Genomic DNA, 20,316 nt, shown 5'->3' with positions numbered 1-20,316 from the left:
AAGGATGCGAATTGAAGGTAGATTTGGTTAAAGAGCTGTTTAGGATTGAGGGTGAAGGTTGGGAAGCTTTGTCCCTTGCTCTCCATGGCTTCCCTATCATTTCTTATAATCTATTTCATCCATTTTCTTCTTGTCGTTATGTAGTTAGATTTACCCATTTTGGGGGTTAATGTAACTAAACTCATCTTTATGTAGACATTATAGTTATTAATCTATGTTTATTGTTCATTATTAAATGTTCTCTTCTATGCATTAATGCTTGCTTTGACACCTTTTGCTTGATGTTGTGGTTTGAATTGTCAATGAAAAATGTTTTTGAACTTAGAAATGGAGAAAAACACATAAAGGGATTTGTGTCTAAGGATGGAACAAAACTTGTTAGTCATCTTTTAACTCCTATTCTTAAAACAAGTCACTTGGTTAGACCAGTCAAGGGATTCATAGCTTGATCAAAAGGCTTAGATTCTTTTTATCCAAGGGATCGGGGGATTGAGTATTTTGTGAGTTGATAATAATAATTGAACTTTAAACTAGAGAAGTGACCTTTGTATGCATGAAAAGATGGTAGGGTGAAGTTAACACACTTTTGCTCATTATTGTTTTGCTTATTTTTACCACAATCCAAGTATTTGTAAAAATTACCAAAAAGAGTTTCTTGTTCTTTTGCTCTTTAATTTTTTGTTTCTTCATGTTCTTGCTTTTGACATTATCACATTTAATTAAATCATTTTTTCGATAGTTGTAGTTAGTGAACATTGTTATTTTGTCAAGTATCATGCAAGTTCCTATGGATATGATATTTGAACTTTCATTTTATATTATTTGTGCAACTTGATACGCTTGCCAATGAGTTATCACATGCTTAATTGTTGAGTTTTTTCTAATGGCATGTACGTTATCTTTGTGGTAATCATATCAAACCCACAATAATGCTCAAAGTGATGATGTCATGTGACTTGTAGTTTTGATATGCATTTTTTGGAATTGTAGATTTAAACAACATTAGTGTATTAAATTAATTCGATGTGTTTAATGACATTTTAGAGGGACAAGCCCCTATGGTGCAATATATGGTCAATAGAACCTATAATAATATGGGGTACCATTTAGTCTGAAGATATTTGTCTAGAATGAACTATATTTGTCAAAAGCATCCCAATGTAGTGAAGAGATAAAAGAAAATTATTTGTCAAGACATCAAGAAACAAGAAAAGGGGTGGAACAAACATTTGGGCTGTTTCAATTTTGATTTGGGATTGAATATGACCTTACACACACATATAAATATATATTAATTATATGCATGTATTATATTGTATAACATGATTATAAAAGATATACATAGGATCATTTTGATTATTTTTATAGTCATCCTAACACCAACAGATATACATAACAATGCTCATGTGAATTTTGCAACATTCCTACAAAGAAAAATAATTATTCACGGTTGAAAAATTCATCATCAACTTTGAGCAAACTTTGTTGAATATATTTGGGAGCATTTTGAGTGCAAGAGTAACCAAAATTGAATGTTGTTTTAATTATGTAATTTTCTTTATTTTTTAACATTTTAATTAAATTTTATATAATTTATTATTTCATAGTTAAGATAATTATAATGTAATAAAAAATAATGTTGAGGGAATGTTTGATAAGGGCATGAGAGAATAGCTAATCAAAGAAATGACACACGACAAATAAGAGTGACTCGTGAGTAACTACATAAAAAGTCATCCAAATGTATCTTGAGGTTTCAAACCGTCCTCGGTCGTTCACAGCCCACACATTGTAACAATCTAATGTTTTCACATTTTAAATTAATCATAAAAAACGTTCCGTTTAGATAAAGAGGAAAAAAGCGTCCACCAAAAAAAATAAAAATACACGAGTAAAGAGTATCTAGAAGCCATAAAAATTTAAATTTTAAATTTTTTTTTTCTGTACCAAAAAAGAAGCCATAAAAATTTGAATTATTTTTTAACTTATTTTGATATTTTATTAATAAAAAAATTATTAATTGGTTATTAATTGTTTTCAATATAAGTTATTGGTTATTGATTGTTTTCAATATAATTTAAATATTTAAATTAAATAAATATTCAATAAAGACATAACTACGTTTTTAAATGTCATATTTTTTTCTCGAGAGGAAATGTCGTATTTGTTAAGGTGTCACAGCAATTCTTAAAAGTGTTAATTTAAAAAATAAATAAAATATTTTTTTTGATGGGAAAAATAAATAATATATATTTTTATTTTGTTAATTATTCAATTAACGAAATTTTAATTTTCTTATTTTCTTCAATTAATATTAGTTTTGAATTAAAACCATTGATAGAATTATAGAAAGATGCCTTCTATTTTTTTTCTTCATTATTATATTTTTTTGAGAGTATGATTTAATATTTTTTGGTAATTTATTTAAAAGTCTATTTTAATAAATTTATAAGTTTGATTCTTTATATATATATATATATATATCAACGTGTTTAAAATTTTAAAATATAAATAAATAATTATTTTTAATATATTATATAATAATAATAATAAAATTAATATTTTTATTTACTTAAATGCAAAAACCTATTAGTTCTAAAGTTTTTTTAAATGGCTTAAAACTTAAGCTTTTAATTAAATAAATAGACTTTTTATATGAATTTTGTCTTAGTTTATTTCAAAAACAAAATTCTGACCTGACCTGATTTAATACATGTTAGGTTATAGAGCGAACTAATTTCCACCTGTGAATGCTTTTTTAGGTATGTAAATGAAATGTTGAGATTTGAATATTAAAATGTCTACAAATTTTACACATCCTAAACCATTACTACTGAGTTCGTATGAATGATTCTTAATTCTTCTTCTTCTTCTTATTTTCATAAAAATAAGGATAAATAACCTATTTAGTTCATAAATTATGCATTGATAATTTAGTTTTTATATTTTTGAAATAATCAATTTAATTTACAAATATAAAAATATCATGAAAAATTAATCAAATCATTAAAATAAAGTATGATATTTAATGTTAGAATAATTCTAAAATTATAAATTAATTCACGACGTACATGATTTATAATAATTTGAACTAATTTATCGTCACATTTTAAATTTGTAGATTAAATTAATAATTTAAAAAATGTAGAAATAAAATTGTCCGGGCGAATGTATAATGCAGAGTCTATATAGGTTGTTTACCTAAAAATAAAAATTAAATCTAAATTAGGAAATTCAAGTAATTTTTGTCTCGTGTAAATTTTTCAGTAACAAAAATTATACACGCACGCTATTTCTTTATCTTTTCTTTGAGAATGTTAACGTGTATCCTCCAATTCTACACACATCCCCATTCTCCCAGACACAAATTCACTTCCAACAATTTTTCCATATAAAAGGACCAAACTTGAGAAGTCTTCTGTTCCCAACCACTCAAAATGTCTTCCATGGCTTCCTCCACCACCTTCTTCGCACCCATCCATGATTTCACTCGAGCCAGAAGAACCCCAACAACTACATTACCCCCTTTGCCTTTCATCAAATCCTCTTTTGCTTCCTCCAAGTCAACCTTTTATCACCCTGCCCTTTCCCTACAACCCTCATCCAACTTTCCTAGGCTCTTTACAAAGCCTAAGACTTTCTCAGTTCATGCAAGAGCTGCCACAGAAAAAACCATTTATGATTTTCCTGTCAAGGTACCATGCTGAATTTCAATTTCCATTACCCTTTTTCTTGAAAACAAATGGGTCAGCCTTGGAATTTGAATTGGAGGAGTGGTGTTTCTAAAATTTGCATTTTTTTATCATGACAATTTGTTGTTATGGACAGTTTTACCGAATGGGGAAACCTTGAATTTAGAAGAAAAGTTTATTATTTTTATTTGTTATGTGCTCAGGGTATATATTATATTATATTATATTATATGGTGCAGGATATTGGCAGAAAGGATGTTTCTCTTAGCAAGTTTAAGGGGAAGATTCTATTGATTGTCAATGTTGCTTCACGATGGTATGAATTATGCACTTCTCAAGGGAGATATGTAGCTCTATATGTGTGTGATGGAGCCTTATTTTCTTCTTTAATCTCTCTCATAATTTCCCAATTCTTAATGTAAAAAATGAAAATAAAATCAGTTGTAACTTAACGTTTGAGTCAAACTTTCTGTTTCTGGTCAGTTATAAAACCATTGAATTAATTGCCTTCCTATGACAGTGGTTTGACATCATCGAATTACTCGGAGCTGTCACGCTTGTATTAAAAGTGTAAGAATCAAGGTATGCCATGTATAGAGGATGGTTATTTGTGTATCTTCTTAATATTTCTGAGTATGAATTGGTCATGTTTTACTTGGTTTTTGCACATGTATCCTCTTGGTTCTGAATCTGTCTACTTGTGCAAATCATTCTGTACTTGTTGGATATTTTATAATAAATAGGAGAGAAGTGTGGCCCTCCTATTTGAATTCAGGCACAATATATTGGTAACTTTAGGTTGGCTACTGGTGTGAATGAATTTTACTAACCGGGGTCTGTTTCTCAAAGACACGGTTCTATTGATATGTTCACTTAACAGATCACATCTTTGTATGAAAAACTATTGATTACGATTTTCCTGTGTGATGCATTATACAAATTCTGCTGACAAACTATCTTGCTGTTTTTCTATGTTTATCAAATTGTTTATGATGTGAAATATTTCAGAACCTGTTAACTCATGTATTGCAGTTTATTCCCCTTTGATTGTTATTTTGGATTTATTTAGATATAAGAACTATCTATGGCTGAAGAAGAAAGAATACATGTTTTTATTAATTATTTATTTGCCAACATGTTTTGACAATAATGCCAAATATTATGTAGAATTTTGAGTATTTTTTTTCTCTCTTTGTTCATATGAAGATCATATTGAACTTCTTGCAGTAGATGAGTAGAAGAGTAGAACCCCGAAATAAAGACATTTAAGGATTCCATCCTTTGGAATTTAAGAAATAAACTTCTCTGACATTATTGTATTGATTTCCCCTCTCCACTTCCTCTGTCGCTTGTTTGTGTCATGCTACTGCAGTACTGCTACATGTAGCTAAATTAAGGGTGTTACATGTGTGCATGTTTGGGAAGGTGGAATTTGAATAGTTAGGTAGGGGAGTTAAAGTAAAGAAGTTTTCATTTTCCCTTGTTTTGTTTGGACTATATATTGTCTTTCATTCCAAGTTGGGGTGGAAGAATTTACAAAATGATAGAATGCCTGTTGTAGCTGCTCCATTTTCATTTCAATCTGTCATTCTTTTATCTCTACCAAGCACACCTTAAGTTTCTTATTAAAATGGGTATGACGGCAATGTTACTATATGTTGGAACATGGGTGAGCTTTGGCCTTATAAATTCTGGTCTCTTGATACTGGTAGAACCTTGGCGGTTTTGTTATTGGAAAGTTAAAATACTTCCAATGGACAGAGTCAAAACTGATTTAAATTCAATACTATATTTTGTCATTTTTATGAATATAGTTCTAAGCTTTTTTGGTTGAAAGTAATATGTCTTCTCAGCCCCACACTTTTAGTGCACTTATGCAGCTTCTTTCCAGGTTTGGAGATTTTAGCTTTCCCCTGCTATCAATTTGGTATGCAAGAACCTGGATCAAATGAAGATATCAAGCAGTTTGCTTGCACTCAATATAAATCAGAATTTCCAAATTTTGATAAGGTTTGGTAATGTTTCTTTAGTTAGTAGTTAAGAACAGTTTAAATTCGAGTAAACAAAGTAATGAAGTTCTATAAAACAGGTTGATGTCAATGAACCATTTACAACTCCAGTGTACCAGTTTCTGAAATCAAGTGCTGGAGGCTTTCTGGGTGATCTTATAAAGTGGAATTTTGAGAAATTCTTGGTTGATAAAAATGGTAAAGTTATTGAAAGATACCCACCAACAATGTCTCCTTTTCAAATTGAGGTATGCTAAGCTTCCCGGGTAGTAAATGTCCAGTTTCTTATTGTTACCATGACAATGAAATATTAACTAGTGAAGTATCTCAATGTCTTTGCTACTCAAGATTGAAGGTGAGAGTAATAGAGTATCTGTTAATAATATTGGGAAGTTTAGTATTGAAAATTCAGTTTAAAACTTTTAATGCCGACAACTTCAGCACTAGAATTTAGTGTTTGAAAACTCAATATTTTAAGTGCCTGATGAAATTAGTTTGTGCTCAATGTAGTCAGTAACCTCTTGCATGCTGAGTGGGTTCAGCAGTTTTTACTTACATTAATTGTAAGTAGGTGTTAAACAAACAGTAAATTATTTTCAGCATAGTTGAGTTTGGAAATAGGCCCTACATCTGATGATGCAATCCTACCCTGTAAGGGCATTGGATAGAAGACTCTAAGTAGATTGGGCCAGAGATCCAAGGGAAAGCCCTAGGATTCTCATGAGCCTTAGGGTAGATTTTGAGTCCATGGGCTAAGCATGAGTCCGCTTATCTTTGTAAATATTAGAATAAGTTTTTTCCTTCGTTTAGATCTTGTATTTTGGTCATTCTGGTAGTATAGGGTTTTAGCCTTGTATTTCGAGGTATTTTGAGTAGTCTTTGCAATAAGGATTTTTTTTGTATTTTCATGTATTTTGTCATGGGGTGAGCTTAGTTATTATAGGGGGTGTGTAACTAAGCTCTAGCTTCTCATCTTAAGGAGGAGAGCTTAACTATTAGAGAGGTATGTGTAGCTAAGCTCTAGCTTCTTTAGGAATCTTCTTAAGGAAGTTTTTTAAGGAGATGAGCTTAGTTATGAGAGGAGTGTGTGCAGCTAAGCTCTAACTTCTCAAGGAAGTTTTCTCAAAGAAGCTTCTCAAGGAAGTTTTCTCAAGAAAGCTTCTCAAAGAAGCTACCTAGTCTATAAATAGAAACATGTGTAACACTTGTTGTAACTTTGATGAATGAGAGTCTTGTGAGACACAACTCAAAGTTCAACTTCTCTCCCTTTTTCTTCCTTCAATTTCGTGCTCCCCCCTCTCTCTTTCTCTCCCTCTTTCTTTTCCTCCATTGAAGCATCCTCTTCAAGCTTCTTATCCAAGACTCATCTTGGTGGTGAAACTCCTTCTTCCATGGCTTATTCCTTAGTGGATGGCGCCTCCTCTCACCTTTTCTCCTTTGTCTTCCGCTGCATCTACATGGTGAAAAATCACCATTAAAGAATCTCATTGAAGTTTAAAGATCCAACCTCCATAGAAGCCCCACAAGGCAGCTTCCATCAAGTGATAATCAGAGCACAAGAACTTCAAGTAGGTGCTCCTTAAACCTCCATTAATTTTTTGCTTTACCTTCTCTTCCATTGTTTTTTCTTCATTTTTTCCCCATGTATCTCCTCAAATGTCTTGTGCTAAATGTTGTTAACATGATTCTTTAGAGTTTTCACCGATTAAACCTGCTATAGAAGCTAGATTTTATTTTTTATGATTCAAATTTCTTGTTCTTCTTCTTGAACCATGAATTGTGTTGAGTTTAGGTTCCTTTGAGTTTTGTCTTGTTATTTTTTGTGGCTGAAACCTAAACCATAAAATTCTTACAAAAATATTAAAGTAGAAGAAAACCTCAAAAATCTAGAGTGACTTGTTCACCTATTTTAGTTTTGTCATAAAAGTCATGTCTAGTCATGAAACTTGTCACATAAGATTTCTTATGTTGTGTTGAATTTTATTTTTTTTTTTCTTTGTCTAACTCATTTGCTCATGAGTGTATGAAATTCTTTTAGCCTATTATTTGATTTGAGTAAAATCTTTCATGTTAATTAGTCCTTAACATGTTCATGTAAAATTCTTAGAGAGTCTTTGATTGTGAACATTTTCTTAAACTTTTAGGTTTCCTTATGATTGTGTCTATTGTGAATTTGAGTTTTGGTGATTGAATTGTTGGCTGAAATGTTGATCCTAAGTGAATATTGAACTCCTAAAACTGTGGTAAACAATCCTAGTGAGTTCAACATACATAGGAAGGTTGAAAGTAAGTTCAAGGTAATCAATATACCATGCTTAAAAAACAAAATCGCTGGTGTTCGCAGCTTGAACATACAAACTTGTAAAAATTACAAAGAATTGGTTACTTCAAATTTTGAGCTGAAATTTTTACTGAATTTTCTAGACATCTGGAAAAAAGTTAGAAAAAAAGAAACAAGTGATTTGGATAAAAGGAAAAAATAAGAAAAATCACACAAGTTGGCAGGAAAATCAGTATCCAAGAAAAAAAATGAAAGGGAAGTGTGCTTGTTGTTTTGGCTCAAAATTTATTCTATAATTTGTGCCTATGTTATACCAATCTTAGTTCCAAAATTTCAATTGAAAATTAGTGTGAAGACAAGTGTCAAAGCTAGAGGTTTTTTGAGTCTCTTTTTTTTTTCCAGTTTTTTTTACTCTACTCTAGAGCCATTTTAAGTTTCTCTTTGAGTCCTAGCTTGCTTCTATGTCCTTTTCATTGTTTTAATTGTTGAATAATCTTTGAAAAATTGTCTTGTTAAAACTCCATTGGTTTAGCTTTCATTTCATTTTTTTTTTGTTTTTGGTTATTGCTTGTCTCTTTGTTTCCTTGTTTGTGGGTTGCCATATAAGAAATTGGAAGGAGGATTGGTGTCATCCCTTGAAGAATTTGAGTCAAGAAAAAAGGCTCAATCACCTTAAGAGCTACTGGACTAAGAAGAATTCCAAATTGAGTGAATCACTAAAGAGAGAACAACCACCAAAATTGAGGACCGTTTTGTAATTTTGTAATTTGCAATTTACTTACCTTCATTGCTTTCAAGTTTTGTAATAAAAAGACCTTTCATTGGAAGTGTGTTGGGAGCCTCCAATAGGTTACCAAACTTCCATTTGTGTGTAATAATTTTAGGTAATTTTGCCTTAGGATAGTGAGTGTTTTGTTGAGAACCTTGAATGTGGTCATCCAAACACTCTTAGGATTCGCCTAGTTTACATTTCTTGCCAAACCGCCTAGATAGCTTTCCTTTTACCAATTAGTTGTTTACATTATCTTTCACACCTCTTTTAGTGTTTATTTTGGCTAGTTTCAATCATAGTTTCTTTTACCTTTTGTTTTCAAACCTCCAACAAGAAAGAACTACAACTTAAGAACCAACATGAGTCATCATTCATCTAGTGTTAATGGCGAGGGTAGTAGTCATAAAGATCCTTTATCTAGAATCTTAGATGAGTTGAGTTCCTTCAAGTTATGGAAAGAAAAACAAGAGAGAAAAGAAAAAGAAAAAAAAAGAGTGGAAGAAATAAGTCAAGATGAAAGAAAGAAAATAAGAAAGGAAGAAAGAAGAAAAATAATGAAAGAAATGAAAAGAGAAAAACATGTCTCCTATAGTAGTCATAACTCTTGCAAGAGCCTAAGTGAAGAACTTCGTGATTATTACGAAGGAAGGCATAGGCCACATCTTAAACCTCACTCCCATAGAAGAGAAAAGGAAAGAAAGCCTCAAGAGGCTAACATTAACATCTCATACTTTCATGGGAAGGACAATGTAGAGGCTAACTTAGATTGGGAAATAAGAGTAGAGCAACAACTTAAAAAGAAGTCTACTTTAAAATCTTATGACTCTCACTCTTATCCAAAGAAAGACTAAGGTCAAGACATCTTAGGGGTGACACCTTCTAAGCCCAAAGATGATAAGGGGAAGACAATAGAAAAGCAAACCCCTAAGGCTAGTATGCAAGAGAAAACTAGTTCTATAAAGTGCTTTAAATGTCTTGGAAGAGGACACATTACTTCTCAATACTCCACCACAAAAATCATGATTATGAGGGGTCAAGACATTTATATTAGTCAAGATGAGACTACTATTTCACCTTCCTCTAGTGAAAGTGAAGAAGCAAAAGGGGAAGAATTTAGTGAAGAAATCTACCCCCAAGAAGATGGGCAACCATTAGTGGTTAAAGAGAAGTGTAAGGAGATAAGTGTCTCCTCCAAGAGATTAGCTAAGAAGGAAACTCATTTTACAATAAAGACAAACATTAAAGAAACTTTCCCTCTTAGACAACCTCCACATTTTCTCTTTTGTAAAAAGACACTTGCTAGCATTGCCACACCTCTTAGGCTTGAGTTTATTCCTCAAGTAAAGAAGTTGTTGGATGAGTGTTTGGTTCGCAAAAGTTTAAATCCTTGTGCTTTGTTGGTGCCCAAAATAGGTATTATTAGGCACCAAGTCCCTAAAATAGATGGTATGATGAATGTTTTGAATGGTGCAATCCTCTTTTGTAGAATCACTCGTACACCTAACATCTTCATAGTGTGTGTACATAGGGACCCATTAGGTAGGTTTGTTTTTATTTTTAATTTCAATACAAACTTAGGTACTCATATGGGACACCTTAGGTTTGTCATACTTTTTGGTAGAAATAATCAATATGAAAATACAGAAAAAAGTATGTTTTATTGCATTACTTTTCTTAATTTTTTAAATAGTGATCAAGGGGTTCCCATGAACCCTAAGAGAATAAAAGTCATTCCTGAGTGATCCACTCCATCAAGTATAAGAAAAATTTGGGGTTTTCATGACTTAACAAACTTTTACAAAAGGTTTGTCCCATATTTTTCTATACTTGTAGCACCACTCATTGAGTTGGTGAGAAACCATGTTCCTTCATGGAAAGATGCCCAAGAAATGGGATTTCAGACCTTACCTTATTTCAACATATCAAACACCACTAATACATATGTTTTTGTTCTTTTTACAGGTGTTGAGGGAAGGAGTCCAGAGTATGAAGAACCTCGGGATTTGAGGTCAAATCCTTTCCAAGGTGGAGGGAATGATGCAATCCTACCCTGCAAGGACATTGGATAGAAAACTCCAAGTAGATTGGGCCAGAGATCCAAGAGAAGGCCTTAGGGTTCTCATGAGCCTTAGGGTAGATTTTGAGTCCATGGGCTAAGTATAAGCTAGCTTATCTTTGTAAATATTAGAATATGTTTTTTCCTTCGTTTAGGCCTTCTATTTTGGTCATTCTAGTAGTATAGAGTTTTAGCCTTGTATTTCAAGGTATTTTGAATAGTCTTTGTAGTAGGAATTTTTTTTGTATTTTCATGTATTTTGTCATGGGGTGAGCTTAGTTATTATAGGGGGTGTGTAGCTAAGCTCTAGTTTTTCATCTTAAGGAGGTGAGCTTAGCTATTAGAGAGGTATGTGTAGCTAAGCTCTAGCTTCTTTAGGAATCTTCTTAAGGAAGTTTCTGAAGGAGATGAACTTAGTTATGAGAGGGGTGTGTGTAGCTAAGCTCTAACTTTTCAAGGAAGTTTTCTCAAAGAAGCTTCTCAAGGAAGCTATCTAGTCTATAAATAGAAACATGTGTAACACTTGTTGTAACTTTGATGAATGAGAGTCTTGTGAGACACAACTCAAAGTTCAACTTCTCTCCCTTTTTCTTCCTTCAATTTCGTGCTTCCCCCCCTCTCTCTCTCCCTATTTCTTTTTCTCCATTGAAGTATCCTCTCCAAGCTTCTTATCCAAGACTCATCTTGGTGGTGAAACTCCTTCTTCCATGGCTTATTCCTTAGTGGATGACGCCTCCTCTCACCTCTTCTCCTTTGTTTTCCGCTGCATTTTCATGGTGGAAAATCACCATTAAAGGACCTCATTGAAGCTCAAAGATCCAGCCTCCATAGAAGCCTCACAAGCAAGTTTCTATCATCTGAGATATTTAAGGCAACAATATTCAATGGCTTAGTTCTAAATTAAGTTAACATTCTTCCAGTAAATTGTAGCGCAAATGAAGCTTCCAAGTTGTTGTTATAATTGCACAATTTGATATTATTTGGTAAGCAATTGATCTGTATCATGTGATGAATTTGATAAGAACTTAGGAGAACCACAGTACAACCATTGTAGTTGGAGAGTCCAAGGTCTATTAAATCCCACTCTAGAATATCATACCTCCAATATGGGACTTGAGTCCCATAACTTGCAATTGAGTCCTAGTCATACATACTTGAATTGGTGTGATTTGTATCACTGAAAATGCTCCAAGGCTTTAGAGCTTCAAAAAATGAGTTGATTTGTAGTTGGAGAGTCCAAGGTCTATTAAATCCCACTCTAGAATATCATACCTCCAATATGGGACTTGAGTCCCATAACTTGCAATTGAGTCCTAGTCATACATACTTGAATTGGTGTGATTTGTATCACTGAAAATGCTCCAAGGCTTTAGAGCTTCAAAAAATGAGTTGATACTTGGTTGCTGTAGCTGTTAGTTTTGGTGTTAAACCTACACTGCTACTTTATTTTCTTGTATGTTCTTGCAACTGCATCACAAACATTGAGGAGCTGCATCCATTGAAGGCGTTAGGAGAGGGATGTTAAGCCCAAGCAACTGCATCACAAACATTGAGGAGTTGCATCCATTGAAGGCGTTAGGAGAGGGATGTTAAGCCCAAGAATTCTAGAAGGGTGACATTGACCAAATAAAGCCAACGTAAATGATTATTACCTTGAGTCTTAAAGCATTCAAAATTTAGAATCATATGGTTTTTTCCTATCACCTCATACCTTGTTATGAAAAAGAAAAGAGATAAAATAAAAAATAAAAATCCATAGATTCCATCACATTCATATACATTGGATTAGTCATTGCTTTTCACAAATAATTTTTAGATGTCTGTCAGCTGTCTTTGTTTAGTAATCCATAATTATAGGAAAGTTTGCAGATGAAATTCTGAAAGCCTAGTGAGCCTATGATACCACCAGATCTGCCTTCTACATTAGATTTTGAGAGTGATTTACAGTGAAAAGAAAACTATTTTATTCTTACATGTATATATAAGACAAGTTATATATGTATGCTTGATAATTAATTGATACTAAAGCTATCAAAATTCAAAAATATTTTATTATTAACCTGTTCTTTCCTGATTTATATTTTTTCAGAAGGATATCCAGAGGTTATTTGCTGCCTGATTGTGTAATTCGGAACACAAATGAGAGTTGTATGTAGGAGCATAAACCGAGTGATGCTTGCACAAGAAGTTAAAACTGAAGATAAGAAATAAATATAGCTATGTAAATTACTTTGGTAATTATCAATTTAGGGAAGAAAATTATACTGTATTACCCCAAAATGATTGAATATAGTATATGTTTCTTTCTCTTTTTTTTTTTTTTCTTTTTGTGGAAGAATTCTCTGGCCATTTATATTATTTAAGTATTATGCTGTCATTGAGAAAGTTCATAACATATGTAGTTATATATATACGTGTCACAGTTTGGAGTTGCAGTTTAATGTATGCCTCACCTATCCATTGCTTTAATACGATGGTTTCTTTATAAAATCTAACAACAGATTTTTTTATCCATAAATGCTGCTACTATTTTATCATAGTATATCCTACATGGCTTGGAAATTCTAAGTCAATTAAATTTTTCATGACAAGATAAAACATATAAAAGTTGACTTAGAAGAAAGATCCTCTTGAGAATCATCAAAGCTTCCTCTGTTTGTTGCAAGGATCAGTATGTCGATATCTTCTCTCAATCTTTACGAAGTCTCCAATATCATTTACTTATAAAATGAAAACATTCATCACTTAGTGCAAGTGGTATTAGAGCTAAATATTCTTGGTAATGTAGAAGCCAGACAATGTGTTCAACTGATGATAATTAATGTTAATAAAAGTACAAGTTAATCAGTAAGACATACGCAGGAAAGGAAATATACCATATAAAAGAAATTTACACAGAAAGAAAATTTTGTTAAGCTAATAAGTGAGTGAAGAAATTATATAAAAACGGACAAGTTAAACACATAAATAAGAATAACCTGGACACCTAATATTTTGGATTCAAGGTAATTTGAAATTACTTAAAAATTTACTTGTTGACGGATTTTCCAATATCCTAGCACTCTTATATTTCCCTAATAAGAGAATAGATATTTTTATTTATTTATTTTGCTGAGACAAGAACAACTGCTCACTTTCTTTCAACTTGTAGGTTTTTAATAGTAGAGACTCAACTCAATCTTGCTTGGTCCATTAAATTTCTCAATCATATCAATTAATTTTACAAGTATGAAAAGCACAGCAGCCAGGGAAGGGAAGAACATGAATCTACACCACACCAACGTGCCCTGCCTCAAAGGCCAACAAGTTTCTTTTTATTATATCATTCGTGTAAAATATTCACTCAATATCACTTTATTAATTTCTGGTGAAACTTGAATGATCTTTTTTAGTAAATAATTTTTCTTCGAATTACATTATTTTTATCTAAAAATTTTGAAATTTTTTTACTTAAGGCATTCAAACTTATCTTGTTATGCTCAAACCATCTCAAATCTGGTATATATTTTTTTTTCATCAAGATATTAAGTTGAAGTATTTATTAGTTTTTTTCGATGATTAATTTTTGTTTGAAAATAATATTTTTAATAAAAAAAAAAATTTCAATCATATTTTTTTTGAGAACTTATTGAAAGAGACCAAGATGTGATTACTCAGAACAACAATTCATTGGTACATGCGTTATAGGTTAGGTATAATTTTTTTTCTCATCGTAACATTAATAAAAAAAATATTTACTAATTTTACTAATAATTAATTTTTATCGAAGAACATCCATCGTTAATAAAATCTTTCTTTTTATATTTTTTTTCTCATTCATAAAATTCGAATATAAAGCGTTAATGAAGATGGAACCAAATATTATTTGGATGAACCACTTCTCCATACATTTATTATAATCTAACAAGTCTTTTAGATTAAATAATAAGATGTTGCATAATTTTGACCCAACCCAGGGCCACATTCAACGCTCCATTCCACACCGAATCACACATGACGAATATCTTCTTACACACTGTTAAAGTCAACCCAAATCTCCCATCTCAAAACCCAGTTCCCTCCCATCCCCATGAAACGGACACAATGGGTGAGAACGAGAACGCCACCGTCACAACCAAGAAGAAAACCAGCAAAACCCTTCTCACCCTCCTAACGGAACCATTTCAATGGATTCAAAAGCTCTCGTCACAGCTAAACCCAACCTTCGTAATCGGCGTGTTCCTAATCTACGGCATAGGCCAAGGCTTCTCTGGCTCACTCTTCAAGGTAGCCACACACTGTTTTTTACTGAACAAATATTAATTGTTAATTTTTGTTTGCGGATATTTGAACCAACAATCTTTTCCTTTGATTATCTCTCCGTTCAGTATAAGTAGTTATCGGTAAATGTTAATGGTTTGGTTAGTTTTTGCACCTAAGATTTGAACCAACTATCTCTTCTTTTGTTATCTTTCTTTTATTGATGAATGATTATTAATTTTTATTAGCAAAGATTGAAACTCACTATCTTTCTTAATTAAGATTAGTTAGCTTTTATCAATGAAGATTCGAACTCACGATTTCTTTCATAGGTAGTGGCAGACTATTACTGGAAAGACGTGCAAAAAATCCAACCCTCCACAGTGCAGCTCTACGTCGGCTTCTACTTCATCCCGTGGGTCCTCAAGCCTCTCTGGGGAATCCTCACCGACGCATTCCCCGTCCGCGGCTACCGCCGCCGACCGTATTTTATTATCTCCGGCGTGATAGGCGCCGTCTCCGCCGCGGTTATTGCTTTCGCCGGGAACCTCGCCGCCGTCGCCGCGCTGATGTGCTTCGTCGGCGTTTCGGCATCGCTCGCGATCGCGGATGTGACGATTGACGCGTGCATTGCGAGGAACAGCATCGAGGTGAGGGAGCTCGCACCGGACCTGCAGAGCCTCTGCGGGTTCTGCTCCGGCGCCGGCGCGCTCGTCGGATACCTCGCGAGCGGGTTCTTCGTGCACCGCCTTGGACCCCAGGTACGTGACGAAAGATTTCAAGAATTTTTTCTGATTTTGTGCATAATTCTCAAGAATTCTTCGGTTCCATGGTTTCTAAATTGAATCTAGTTAATTGGAATAGATTTGATCTAATTGTGAAGTGTTATTATAATTAAATGTTATTGATTTTTTAAATATTCTAAAAATTTTAATTAAAATGCACTAACTAGTTATTTATTTCTTATAATAAAATCATATTTAAAACTAATATTTGTTTATAAACAAAGTAGTAACAAATTTTAAGTTGACAATAAATGATGTTTTCTTGTTCCATTAAACTCATTTTTAATTGGTTAATAGTATAATTTTTTTAATTTACTTTATACAGTATTCAATTTTTTTAAATCTTGTAAGATTTTTGTTTTTATGTGTATTTTTTTACGGTTAACTAATTAAAAATTATCATTAATATAAATTTTAAGATGTTTATTATAAAAATTAACATATATGATAATTGAATGATGATATAAAAAAAATTCCTGATACTGTTTATTCATGGATTATTAGTATGTTGTATTTGTAAAGACAGAAATAACAATTACAATTTTTTTAACACTTTTTAATTATTTAAAAATTACTAATGTAAAATTTATTTGCAGTTTACTCTATTGGATTTTGTGAATTTTAGTGAACTTGAATACGTTGAAAAGAGAGTATTGCTAACATTTTTTAAGTACATAATTATGATCAATCATTTTAAATGGATTTGGATGATAAATATGTTTATTTGTGTATTTTCACTATTTTGTAGGAGTCGTTGGGTCTTATGGCGCTTTCTCCGGCTTTGACAATTGTGCTGGGTTTTGTGATTTATGAAAACAGAACAAGTGGGTCGCATATTGAAAAGAAGCAGGTTAGACAACTGTTTGTTCCGTTTTATTGCCCCTTTTGTTGACTTTATGCTAATTAATAGTATAATTTTTCTTCCGAAATTATTATCATTAATACATGTTTTGAGCTAAAAATATTTCAATCTGATCATAATATATATATATATATATATATATATATATATATTTTTTTTTTTAATATACAATTATTGGTGTTAGTTGTAGTGTCAATGTTAGATAAGTAGTGTTAATTAGTTCGTTATTGATTGTCAGAATTGTTTGGTTATTAGAATTGTTATAACTTCGGGATATTAGGATATATATATAAATGAGACTGCAGGAAGAAAATTCATTAGTACATCATTCAGAAAAGAAAATCAAGGATCTTTAGATCTTCAAAGGTAGAAATTTACATTACTTTGATTATGATAAAGACCATTTTATCATCTTAGTCGTGTGCTCTTCGCTCATAAATCAACTTCTATTTTTAGTACTACATGGTCTCGTGTTCTTTTTCTTTACTAGTTAAACTGTGATAATATATATTTTAAAACATGCACATCACTCACGAGTCAGACGTCAACGTTTTCAACATATAGAAAAAATAAAGGTCTTTGTCATTGGCGGATGTGGTTTTACGGTCATGTCCTTTTGTATCCTTCCAAAACATTTTACAATTAACAATTAGTATTCTAGAGTTGATGACTACCAAACTAATTTTTAATTTGTTGTTCAAAGTTGGATGCTTACGTTGGACAATCTAATTATACTACTTGATTCTTTTAAAAAAAATATATTATCATCTTTAGGTTCAAAAAAGTATCTCAAATTCATTTGTATTATGTATAAAAAAAATAATTTGTATTGATTCATCAAATCAAAGACTGATTCTTAACCCGTATACTGGTGGATCCAGGTGGGGCCCAAGGTTCCTGCGCCCCTTGGATTATACTCTTAAAATTTAATCATTCTATGTATCCATTTCTTCATCTATATTTTCCTTGTGACTTGTGTGTACTTTTCTTACTTTGATCTATTATTTTTATCGTTTTATCTTCTCTTTTGCATGTCCCGTCTTAATTTTTTTTAGTATGCTAATCAATTAGCCAAAAGCATTATGATCGTAATACTAATGAGTAATAACTAATGGTTAATCTTATATCAAAGAAATTTTAGAAATAATTGACACATACTACTAATTTTCCTATTTGGAAAGACTTACCTCTTTATGTTAGGTAGATGATCTAACTAAACACAAAATATCGCAGGCAGTGGAGAGTGTAGGAATGAAGATTAGAAGCATGTACCAAACAATGTTGTATCCTCATGTATGGAAGCCTTCTCTTTACATGTTCCTTGCCCTGGCTTTGAATGTAACCACTCACGAAGGCCATTTTTACTGGTATACAGATCCAAAAGCCGGTCCTGCATTCTCTCAGGTACCCCTCATATTTTGTTCACAAGTTACTACGAGTAAATAGTTCATGCACGAACAATGTAAAGATCTTTGTCATCTATTCACAAATTGTCTTCTATGATAAGTTTATTAAGTTTTAGAATAACTAGTTAATTACTTTAAAATTCATGCTTATACTGATTTTTTCTGATCGATTGATTGATTTAGAGTAAAATAGGTAGTGCATATAAATTAACTCATTTTCTCAACACACCATAACTTATTTTTCTTTCTCTACATGCAGGAGTTTGTGGGGGTGATCTATGCAATAGGTGCAGTGGCTTCATTGATAGGGGTTCTAATCTACCACAAGGCACTAAAAGACTACCCATTTAGAGACCTAGTATTCTATGCACAACTCCTATATGGCATATCTGGTGTATTGGACCTGATCTTCATCCTCCGTTGGAATTTGGTCATTGGAATCCCTGACTACTTCTTTGTTGTCATTGAAGAAAGTGCCACAAGAATCACAAGCAAAATCAGGTGGATGCCCATGATGGTACTCAGCACCCAGTTGTGCCCTTTAGGCATTGAGGGAACCTTTTTTGCTCTGTTAATGTGCATTGATAGCATTGGTGCCCTCTTATCCAGATGGGGTGGAGGGGTGCTTCTTCGTGTCCTTCACATCACTAGAACTGACTTTACAAACCTTTGGTTGGCTGTTCTTATAAGGGACATGCTTAGGTTTGCTACACTTGCTTTGGTTTTTCTTGTCCCTAAGACTGATCAATATGAGGAACTGCTTCCTTTTGAGGTTTCAGGAAAGAACACGAGTGATAAGGTAGATGAAGAAGAGACTTTGGAGCTTGTCCCCATCAATGGCAAGACTGAAGTTTAGATAAAATTTGTTGCAATTATACACACGTCAACCTCACTATGCAATTAACCTATATGCGAGATTTTTAGATGCATATTCTGCAGTGGCATGAGCACGGGCACGGTGGACGACTGTCCAAGGGTCTCATTTTTATAGGGATTCTTTTTATTACGTTTATATAAATATTAAAATAAAATTATTCTATAATGTTATAGTGTAGCAATGTCAATGTGGGCTTGAAGAACTCATTTTGTTAAGTTGCAAAATGTAAAGAGAAATAAATTAGGAGCATAAAAAAATTATAAAATTTCTAAAACATGATAATTCTTATTTGAAGTATTAAAAGTCAGTAGAAAGATTTTAACAATTAAATCAAAATCAAGCATTATGATATTCAATGTTTTAAAGATATTTAATTGTTTTCTTGATGCATGTGGAACTTATAAAAGTTTATTGTTGTATCTACTAAAAGAAATATATCAAAATTGAAAATGATAAAATCTTATTTGCGTTCTATTATGTCACAAGATTAAATAATTTTACTTTGATTTTTATTCAAAATTTTCTTGATTTTCTTTTAGAGAAAATTTAGGGGGAGGGGATGACGGTCTTGGATGCAAAAAATCCCAGGACCAACCTGCATATTCTTAACGCCATGGTAAGGACTTGTTGACCAAAATGGGTAAAATAGAAAATTATTTATTGATTTTGTGTAGTTTTAAAACAATTCACCTATCAATTGTGTACTTTTTTACCTCAATGGTAGATATAACTAATGTAAAAGAGTATGACAAACAAAACACTCCTAATATAGGATAAAAAAATGAACATAAAATATCATTTAGGGTGACTATGTTTTCTAAGTGGTAAAAACAATCAATTTTAGGTAAATGTTTAAAACTTCACCAAATTAGTAAATAGTTTTTTTTTTTTAAACCCATTTTGGTCAATAAGTCCGGTGATAAGCACCAACATATTCACACGATTTTTTCCAATTATAATGATATACTACAAACTACAAAGCATTTTCTTGTTATTCTTTCAAATAACCTCTTCTTCAAATATTATTGATTAAGAACACTAGAACAACCCTTATTTTATGTATATTACAAAGGTTATTCTTTCAAATAACCTCTTGAAATTGGTATACTACAAATATTTTAAATTTATGGAATAAATTTAATTTGTTATTTTCTTATTTTTCTCTTATAAGTGTTTATTAAAAAAATTATTCAAAGAGTCTTTTTATTGTTGTTCTATTTCCTATCTAATTTTATATTGCGTTTATCTGACTAATTTCTTTTGCATTGAACGCTCAAAATCTATTTTGTTTTTTTATTGAGTTTCATTTTTGTAATTAATAATTAAAAATGTGAGAA

General features: G+C 31.9%; 1 protein-coding gene and 1 pseudogene across 1 annotated transcript; both read left to right on the top strand.

Annotated features, from left to right (window-relative positions):
- Positions 1-3,325: 3,325 nt before the first annotated feature.
- Positions 3,326-13,245, top strand: LOC114383679 (annotated as a pseudogene).
- Positions 13,246-14,736: 1,491 nt separating this feature from the next.
- LOC114383456 (probable folate-biopterin transporter 6) lies at positions 14,737-19,181 on the top strand. The gene is made up of 5 exons (XM_028343137.1): positions 14,737-15,076; positions 15,382-15,810; positions 16,583-16,684; positions 17,930-18,100; positions 18,362-19,181. Exons 1-5 carry the CDS (start codon positions 14,804-14,806, stop codon positions 18,956-18,958), a joined length of 1,572 nt encoding a protein of 523 aa, XP_028198938.1. The 5' UTR covers positions 14,737-14,803; the 3' UTR covers positions 18,959-19,181.
- Positions 19,182-20,316: the final 1,135 nt, after the last annotated feature.

The sequence above is a fragment of the Glycine soja genome, chromosome 14 (genome assembly GCF_004193775.1).
Source record: "Glycine soja cultivar W05 chromosome 14, ASM419377v2, whole genome shotgun sequence".
NCBI classification, from domain to species: Eukaryota; Viridiplantae; Streptophyta; class Magnoliopsida; order Fabales; family Fabaceae; genus Glycine; species Glycine soja.
The sequence above is the reverse complement of the archived record's forward strand: the minus strand, read 5'-3'. Positions and strand labels throughout refer to the sequence as shown.

What these genes read in the sequence shown, in the direction of transcription:
- LOC114383456 (XM_028343137.1), top strand. Translation starts at nt 14,804, where the DNA reads ATGACGAATATCTTCTTACACACTGTTAAAGTCAACCCAAATCTCCCA. An exon ending in TGCACCGCCTTGGACCCCAG is followed by an intron (nt 15,811 to 16,582) that starts GTACGTGACGAA and finishes ACTATTTTGTAG; the next exon opens with GAGTCGTTGGGTCTTATGGC. An exon ending in CGCATATTGAAAAGAAGCAG is followed by an intron (nt 16,685 to 17,929) that starts GTTAGACAACTG and finishes AAAATATCGCAG; the next exon opens with GCAGTGGAGAGTGTAGGAAT.